The sequence below is a fragment of the Octopus bimaculoides genome, chromosome 11, assembly GCF_001194135.2.
Source record: "Octopus bimaculoides isolate UCB-OBI-ISO-001 chromosome 11, ASM119413v2, whole genome shotgun sequence".
NCBI classification, from domain to species: domain Eukaryota; kingdom Metazoa; phylum Mollusca; class Cephalopoda; order Octopoda; family Octopodidae; genus Octopus; species Octopus bimaculoides.
This window is the reverse complement of record NC_068991.1, coordinates 196,360-206,278: the sequence shown is the minus strand read 5'-3', so window position 1 is coordinate 206,278 and position 9,919 is coordinate 196,360. Positions and strand designations below refer to the sequence as shown.

Here is a 9,919-nt window from a genome sequence, read left to right as displayed (position 1 = left end):
ATATATATATATATATATATATATATATATATAGCAGAGGATCCATCTATCCATCCACAACACACACACACACACACACATTATCACTAATCCAAAGAAATAAATCAATAAATCAATAAATCAATAAATCAACAAATAAATCAATAAAATTGAAAATGAATAAAGAATATACGAGGATATATCTAAAGTTTAAAATATATATATATATACATGTATTTTTACTGTATGTATGTATGCATGCATGTACGTATGTGTATGTATGTGTGTGTATGTATGTATGTGTGTAAGTGTGTGTGTGTGAGTGTGTGTGTGTGAGTGTGTGTGTTTGTATGTCTGTATGTAAGTATTATGTATATGTATCTGTATACATAAAATAAACATAAATATAAAAAAGTAAAACATACAAATCCATATAAGGAGAAAGAGAGAAATTTACCTTAGCTTCAAGTTTGCTTAATTCCTCGCCCGTATTTTTGAGAAGTCCATCCAACTTTAAGAGGACTTTTAGGTTTGGAAGAACATCAACCAAATAAAATCCCTTTGGTCTTTTATCTAGTTGTTTTATAATTTCTTGCATAACCCAGTCAAGACACACCAGTTCAGGTTGGTCCTGGAAATGACAAAGATTATACTAATAATAATAATAATAATAATAATAATAATAATAATAATAATAATTGTGGTTTTGTTACCACACTGTGCCTCTGCCACACAACCCATCGAACAGTTTTGATCTCCTCATTTCTTAGAGCACGCACCTTAGCTCTGACACTGCAACCTTCATGTTTCGCATTGAAGAAGTGGTCTAATGCCATTCTCACTGCTAGCATGTCAGCTGCCAGCCACTAGAAATAGTCTCATCTGGTTTAGTTACTAACCCTTCCTCCTTTCTAACAAAGATGAGACACAAGTGAGATCCTTGGTGAACAGGATCCACTGTTTTCGTACTGATATTAGAATGGAATTTGGACTCAAAAAGTACAAAATAATCTACCCAAAAAGGGGCAAGATACATTCCCCAGCAGGGATAGAATTATTGAATAGAGACTTGATCAAGCAAATTGAAATGGAAGGATACAAATACCTTGGTGTACTAGAGGTCAACAAGATAATGGAAATGGAAAAGAAAGAACAACTGAGGATGGAGTATTTCTGAAGACTGAGGTTGGTACTGTGCTCAAAATTGACTGGATGGAATAAAATCCAAGCAGAGGTCTTCTAGCTCCCTCAACAATGGTTTGATAGCCTAGATGTACAAGGGCACAATGCAGGGCACCTTGATAGACTGCACTTGTAATTCAAAACTATTCAATAAGTTGCCATTTCATCTGAGTGCTGAGTAAATTCCACTTCTCAGTAACCTGTCTTTTGAAGATAGAATGGAACTATTTCCAGGTATGATTTATCACCTGTCTTTGTGGTGTATTGAATGAGGTAGATGTTGCTGCAGATAGATCTATCTATCTTGATGTTCCCTGTTCTAATATAAACATTATTATTGGTGACCCCTTCCCTGTTCTGAGAGAGGACCACAAATATTGAAAGTGAGTTGGATGTTTGATGATAACAACTTCAATATACGTTTGGTATTTATTGAATTGACACTAGAAAGTAAAAAAAAAAGACAGTTAACTGGTCAATATACTCAGTAGTCTTCAGATAATATTCTTGAGCTAGAGAAATCTGATTTTATCATTGGTGTAAAATAGTATTGTGTTTCCCTGAATTATTTAAAAGAGATAGTGTTGGGGTGGAATGGTAAGATGAAGTGAAGAGGGGGTCGGTATTGGAAGGTCTACATAAGCCAAGAGTTGGGTTGTCTTACCTTTAAAAGTCTTTTTACAGCCGCTGAACAATCAAGGGAATCTTGCTGATCATCCAGGTTCTTCATAAGTCTTTGTAAAATGATTCTTTCTGCATTAATTAAAGTAAATCCAAATGTGCACATTAACTCATTAACAATAGCGCCTTTTTTTGATCCTGGTCCACCTGGGGAGTTAGAAAAGAGAGGAGGAGATATAATAGAGAGGGGGGGGTGATCAGAGAAGAAAATACATTCTAAAAAGAACTGGGTTCAGTTTGTTTAATAGACAAATAAATTACTAAATATATTTGATGTGTGTTATGCTGTTATACTCATTATGTCATTATATAGCTTATATTGTAATATGTAATTCACCTATCATTATCTTATAATGTATGTTATGGTAATGTATAGTCTCTCTATATTCTAAATATATATCATTATATAATATCATAATCTATATATATGTCTATAATAAATGACTACATGTCTGTTGTAATTGCAATCGTTAGCATTGCTGAGCAAAAGACTTAGTGGCATTTCATCCATCTTTATGCTCTGAGTTCAAATTTCACTTTGCCTTTCATCCTTTTGGGGGTCAATAAAATAAATACCAGTCAAGCACTGGGGTTGATGTAATCGGCTTAGCCCTTCCCCTGAAATTGCTGGCCTTGTGTGAAAATTTGAAACCAATATATTAGGTTGTCAAGAAAGTTCTTGCAGGGGTTTTTAACCTTTCAATTCAGATGCACATATCTTGGCTCAAACAAAACTTTATTAATCGAAATAAACACCTTCAGAATCAATACACTTTTGCTGAAACAAGTTTATTTATGCCAGTAGCATAAAAATCCTGCGTTCTGGTTGCGATGAAGTCATTGAAGGCGTGTTTGGCATCGTCTTGGTCTTTGAAGCATTTCTCACGCAGGAAGTTGTTGAGATGCTATTATTTGAGGATGAGAAAATCAGTCACACCAAGAATATAATAAAGGATGGCTAGAAGTGGAAGCCCCAGGAAGCTGGGAAAGGGGCAATATATATAGTAGTGAGAAATGGGTCCTGAATGTGGAGGACATATAAAAACTAGAAAGGGATGAAGCTAGTATGCTCTGTTGGATGGGCAATGTCAGTATGCAGTATGACAAAGTGCAAATGTGTTTAAAGAAAAACTGAGCATCTAAGATATCAGATATAGTATACAAGAAAGAAAATTGTGCTGGCATTGTCATATGATGCACAGAGATGAGGACAGCTGCATAAAAGAAATACTAATCCCTTAATGCAGATGGAACCTGTGGAAGAGGAAAACCCCCAGGAAAACATGGGATAAAGTAATGAAGGTTGATTTCAAGATGTTGAACCTCAAGAATAAGATAAAGAACTGAAATGATTGGTGATTTGTTGCCCATCAAAAGATCCTTCCATCCCTATGAAAGTGAGGCCCTAAAAGTGTTTATGTTTCTGTCTATACAGCTGCTGAACCCTGCCCTGCACCCTGTCTGTCCACTGTCAAACCTTCCCCATCTCTCATCTTTCTAATATCTATCCCTCCATCCCTCTTCTAACTGCAGCACTGTTCAGCTGCTGTAATCAGAGAAGAACCACATATATTTTATCCCCTTTAATGCAACCAATTACCCCTTTCCCTGCAACCACTTCATCCTTCATTCTCAATGTAATGCCTTCCCACTTTATTTTCCATTGATCCTCTTGTTTCTGATTTGCATCTTATGACCACCACATCTCATCTTTAACACCCTCTCATGTCTGCCATCAATGCCCCCCCCCCCAGTCCTCGGTCCATCACTCCCTATATTCACCCCCCCCCCTGTGTTTCTCTAACTTCCATCTCTGACATTGTATGTCTCTGTCTCTCTCACTCTTACAAACTGCTCTTCCTACAACCCTATTTCTTGTCTATCAACAGTTTTATAAAACTGATGCTATCCACCCTTTCTTACTGCCACGTATGACCTTCATCTCCTCTATGAGCCACTCCTATTTCTTTCATCATACCAAACTGAGATTCACCATTGACCATACTTCTACACTTCTTCCCTACTCACTGCATTCATCTCTCTCCCTCTCTCTCTCTCTCTCTCTCTCTCTCTCTCTCTCTGTTTCTAACTACCTCTCACTCTCCTCCCACTATTTCTGATTTTCTGCTCATATTTCCTCTTATACTCACCATCTTGTACCTTGAGAATATGTTCTAATACCGTGTGACAACCGTCTTTATTTCTCTCTTCAGCATCTCTCACCCACTCTAATGTGATATCATATTTTAACCCCTTGACACTTGCCATAAAAAAAAAAAACACTGTCCCCTTTTACTAGAACCCCACTGAGTTGAGGGTGGAGGAGGACTTGTCTTGCAAATTACTTGGTAACTTCACTTGTACCATGAAAAAAGCACCCAGTACATTCTGTAAAGTGGTTGGTGTTAGGAAGAGCATTTTGGCCAAAATAGTAACCATTACCAAAGTAGACACTGGGGCTTGGATGTAGTCGTTGGAATCATTGGATCCTGTTGAACCATCCAACCTAATCCAGCATGGGACATGAATGTGAAATGAAGATGATGACATATCTGTGCGTGTGTGTGTTGTGAAGGTGAAAGGTTTAGGGGTTAGGGATTGTAAGGTCGTGAGTTTGGTACCCAGCAGCACGTTCTCTCCTCGAACAAGGGACTTTATTTTACGTTGCTCCAGTCCACTCAGCTGGCAAAAATAGGTTGTACCTTTCTATCAAAGGGTCAGCCTTGTCACACTCTGTGTCAGATTGGCAGATTCTTCTTGAAAACAATGTTAAAGGTACGTGTCTGTGGAGTGCTCAGCCACTTGCATGTTAATTTTAACAAGTGAGCTGTTTTGTTAAGATCGACTGGGATACTTGTTGCGTAACTGACAAAGTGCTAGTTTTTTTTTTAATGTGTATGCGTGTGTGTGTGTGCACATGTATGTAAGTGCATATTTATAAATGCATTATATATATATATGTGTGTGCGTGTGTGCATGCATGTACATATATAGATGAACATCTGCATTAATATGTTCACTTTCTGCGTATGTCAGAAAATAAGTACATAATTACATTTCTATCGGAAATGCTTTTGTATAGTTATATGTTAATACATTCCTTATGTTCGAGTAAGTAATGCGATGCTTATGGAAACCTGAGTGTCATGTGGTGTGTGTGTGTGTGTGTACTTATGTATGTATTTATATGCCTATGTGCACACATATATATCTATGTATGTATATGCATTTTTTTTAATGACTGGATTTTATCTCTTCGTAAGTGTTCTTTCTGTTTCACAGGCAGATGACACAAAAAAAATATTCATTTTCACATAATGTTCCACTTCAAAATTTTGAAATGAATCTTCCAGAAGGAATTGTAAGTCACTCTAAGTAAGGAAATACAATCCCAGATTTGAAGTCAGTTTCATAATAATAAACACCAAGCAAAGAGCTCAGCCCGAGAGTCACATTTGGAAGTTTCTGCTGATAAAAAATAATACAAATGCACATACATGCATGCATATATGTATGTACACACACCCACACACATATATATGTATATGTATATGCGTATACATACGCACACGCACATATGCGAGAGAGAAAGGTGGAGGAAGAGTGGGAGGGAATTCCTCTTATTAAGTATAATGATCAAATTTGATTTATTCCTGATAACCTTCAACTGTGATGTAGTAAAAGAGTCTCCATAAAACTGATATTTTTTTCTTTTTCTCTGTCGTTCTACGACGACGTTGTTAGAGTTTGATGGAGACAATCGACTGTTGTAGAAGCAGCAGCAGCGAGAATGCTGTCACTCGTGATGGAAACATCTCACCGTTCCACAACTGATGTCTGCTGTTTATTATTACAGAAGACAACCTCACTTAATACACGATATTCTTTACAGAGAATAGAGTTAGGCTGGGGTGGGAGAGATGTCATGGATTCTCATTTATTACGGATCTAAGTGGCCTTTGTTTAGCTTTCACATCCAGTGATTGGCCATTGAGAAAATAGTGGATCCATGTGGTCACTGCACCTGCTAGAAATAGCAGCTGATTCTCCCATAAATTATATTTACCCTTCTCGAAGACTGACGCATTGAATAATATAATTGTATTAATACTGAATGAAAGACAGTGTGGTCATGGCTGGAATCATTTGCAGCATGAAAGTCTTGTTTCAGGAAATGACCTGGATCTAAGAACAGTTTTATTTTTAATGGAAGGAACAAAGAACAATACACAGTAAAAGGCGCAGAGGTTGTATTTATGGGAGACGTTGATATGAAACATAGACACACCACACCTGTACTATCTCCAACATACAAATGCCATCTACAGAAATCCTAGACACACTATATCTGAACTACCTCCAAGATAAATTTGTTTGTATAGGAAACCCTTGTAACTAGAGTCACACCTGGGATGTTAAATGTGAACAAAATAAGACAGCTTAACTTCAGCCAGGACATCGGAATTGCAAAATGTCGAACTAAAGTATAGTAACTACACTCGTAGCTATGATATTGCATACGGACAGTCGGGCCATAGATATATTGTTAGGTGACTTAGTAAAACAGTATTTATCTCATTATAAGACATAATGAGTGAAATGTATAAGGTGGGTAAATTAATGACAGTTTCTTTCATGGCTAATGTTGGATACTCTCTTAAACAAAGGACATTTTCTTTGTAATAACCCAATGTGTTAGAAAAAGCAGCTAAATCTTCTTCATATCTCACCTCATTGTCTTAAACCTGAGAAGGACTTACTAGAGAGTGAAGTCCTTGACATATCGTCATCATCATCATCGTTTAACGTCCGCTTTCCATGCTAGCATGGGTTGGACGATTTGACTGAGGACTGGTGAATCGGATGGCTACACTAGGCTCCAATCTGATCTGGAAGAGATTCTACAGCTGGATGCCCTTCCTAACGCCAACCACTCCGAGAGTGTAGTGGGTGCTTTTACGTGCCACCGGCACGAGGGCCAGTTAGGCGGTACTGGCAACAGACACGCTCAAGTGGTGTTTATTTTTACATGCCACTTGCACAGGAGACAGTCCAGCGGCACTGGCAACGGCCTCGCTCGAATGTTTTTTCACATGCTACCGGCACAAGTGCCAGTAAGGCGACGCTGGTAACGAACACGTTCAAACGGTGTTTTTTACGTGCCACCGGTGGCACGATTAATAAATGTGAACACCATGGTTGGAATACATTCGAAGATAGAACTGTTCAGAGGGAGTCATGGCTGAAACAACATTTTGCTTGTGAATGGGAAACAATATCAGAAACACAGCAAAGAGTTTTACAGAAGGATGCGGTTTCAGACGGTGGAAACTGGGATTTCATCTGTTAACTGTTATTAGGGAACACAATAAGGCAGTGAGCTGGCACAAAATTGTTAGCATACCAGGCAAAATGCTTCGCAGTATTTTGTCCATGTTCTGAGTTTAAATTCCTCCATGGTCGACTTTGCCTTTCATCCTTTCAGGGTTGATTAAATAAGTACCAGTTACACACTGGGGTCGATGTAATCAACTTAATCCCTTCCCCCCAAATTTGAGGCCTTGTGCTTCCAGTAGAAAGGATAATTAGGGAACACAGTGTTAGAAAACTTCTCTAAGGACTCATGGGTTTGTCTCTTTCTCATGACCTCAGTGGTGATAACTGCTTTTGAATATTTCTGTAAAGCACAAATTTATTTAAGTAGATTTTGAAAATGAAAGGAAGTTGTCGAGAAATAAAAGAAGATTAGCAGAAAAACAGTAGAAGATAGAATCTTTAGTAACAAGATTATGATAACAAAAGTTTCCTTATAAGATAAACAGTTAACCATTTCTTTTGAGGGTGCTTCAAGAGAAATACATTAAAGATTCGTCTTTAGGATTTATAAAATAAATGTTTGTTAAATTTGTCAAATGAATCCATAAAGTAATTGAAATAGGATATTGAAAAGTAAGAAATAATGATTGAGGAATGCTGATGGAATTGGTGGCCTATGACTTGGTGGTGTATGAAAAAGGAATATGTGACATGGTGTTGTATGATGTGAGGATATAGAAACTATAGACCTCATGTTGTTGTTGTTTGTTCTCAGATTAGCACAATTAAACAGGTTTATGGTCAAAGACATCTTGGTTGAGAATATTTGGTCTTTTTAACATCCAAGACTACATAAGGCAATGTAAATTTTAAGAATTTTAGGGTGTGATTTGAGAAAGATTGGTTGCTACTTCAAGCAAGAAGAGTGACTTCTTTGTTGAAACCTAACGTTATATGACTGTGGGTATGACTTAGTTGCTAACCAACCCAGTGTCACATTTTGTTCAAAGTTTAAGATCCTTAACATCTGAGTACTTTGAGTAGCAGCATTGTTGAAGGTTCTTTAAGGACACCAATTGATTGTCTGGGATGAATGCACAATGGCACACAAAAGAACTCCTGAGACCTTGGGAAGGATATTGCCAGATTTATATGACAATAGACCTGAAATGGGAGGAGTATCAGTGGAATTGTCAGACTCTGCAAGTGAGCCTCAAAAGGAACAAATGATGGTGAAATTCATGCTAGTCTTTAATGGTTATTGCTTTGGATCAAAGCTAAAAATCTTCAAACTGTCTACAAAGTATGAAAGCCAATTTTTTGAAGATGAGCAGTCTGTCATTTGACTGATAATTTTTGTTACAATTTGGAGGAAGTAGATTTCCTGATGATATTACTGGTACCATGGACCAACTCCTAGAAGAGAAGTGGTAAAATATAGTAGACAAATTGAGATCAAAGACGTTTCTCAACTTGCAAAATCATTAACATATAAATGGTTGTTAAAAAAAAGAAACAATACACGTTTGAGCAAAAACACCAGCTGTTATCTATTGCAGATATTTGCAGGAAATAGTCATAGTTACAAATCAATAGACATTGTTGTTTAAGGAGGACAAAATAGCTGAGTATCCTGTGGAATCATTGGAATCATTGGAAAGGGCTTCAGATCCACAGTCACACTGACAAGAGGATGATAAATAATGCTATTGTGCAATTTAGATCAGTGTTTCTCCTTCCTTTTGTATTTGTTGTTGGATCGTTCGTAAAGGTTCATAAGAGAAAGTAGGAGTTGAAAGGATTTGTAAAAGTATTTGAAAGAGGAAATAAGATTTTATTAGGTGGGGGAAATGTTAATTTGTGTAGTTTTATGGATTTTATTCGTAATTGGGAGTTATTTTGACTGAAAAAAAATGACGCTGTGACCTAAGTTATGGTATTTAGAATATTAATTGCGATTCTTTCATCCAAGAAATTTGGAATTGTGTAAATGTATGAATTTTAAACATACACACACACACAAAATCTGCCTTTTATAGATAAGATATATCTATTGTTGTATTTGGGGATGGTCATGTTGCCAGTTTAGCCAATAACCATCCCCAAAATACAACAATATCTGTTTCAACACATGATTTCACATCAAGAATCTTGCAAAACGAATATATAAACATATATATATATGCACACCCACACATCAATTGACACCTTTACATCTTTGTTATTTATATATATATATCCATGCTGGTGACATGTCAAAAGCACCCAGCACAGTCTGTAAAGCGGTTGGTGTTAGGAAGGGCATCCAGTCATAGAAACCATGCTAAAACAGACAATTAGAGTCTGGACAGCACTCCAGCTGGTTAGCTTCTGTTAAACTGTCTAACCCATGCCAGCATGTTAAAACGGACATTCAGTGACAATGATGATGATGATATATCTATATATATGTGTGTGTGTTTATATTACTGACCGAGACCTTTGGAAATGTGCTGTGCGTGAGAAGACCCGGCAAGCCAAGTAAGATCATTGCCAGTGCCCCTGGACTGGCTCTTGTGCAGGTGGCACATAAGATGCATCATTTTGAGCGTGGCTGTTGCCAGTATCGCCTGACTGGCCTTCGTGCAGGTGACACGTAAAAGCACCTACTACACTCTCTGAGTGGTTGGCGTTAGGAAGGGCATCCAGCTGTAGAAACTCTGCCAAATTTAGATTGGAGCCTGGTGTTGCCATCCGGTTTCACCAGTCCTCAGTCAAATCG

The 9,919-nt window shown here is 37.4% G+C and overlaps 1 protein-coding gene across 1 annotated transcript in view; it reads right to left on the bottom strand.

Moving 5' to 3' along the window:
- LOC106881191 (uncharacterized) overlaps positions 1-9,919 on the bottom strand; it is a 21,076-nt gene that overhangs the window by 5,361 nt on the left and 5,796 nt on the right. The window contains exons 2-3 of the mRNA XM_014931487.2: positions 1,826-1,989; positions 437-610 (exon numbers count right to left, since the gene is read on the bottom strand). Coding sequence (XP_014786973.1) covers positions 437-610; positions 1,826-1,989 — 338 coding nt within the window. The remainder of the gene's footprint in view (positions 1-436; positions 611-1,825; positions 1,990-9,919) is intronic.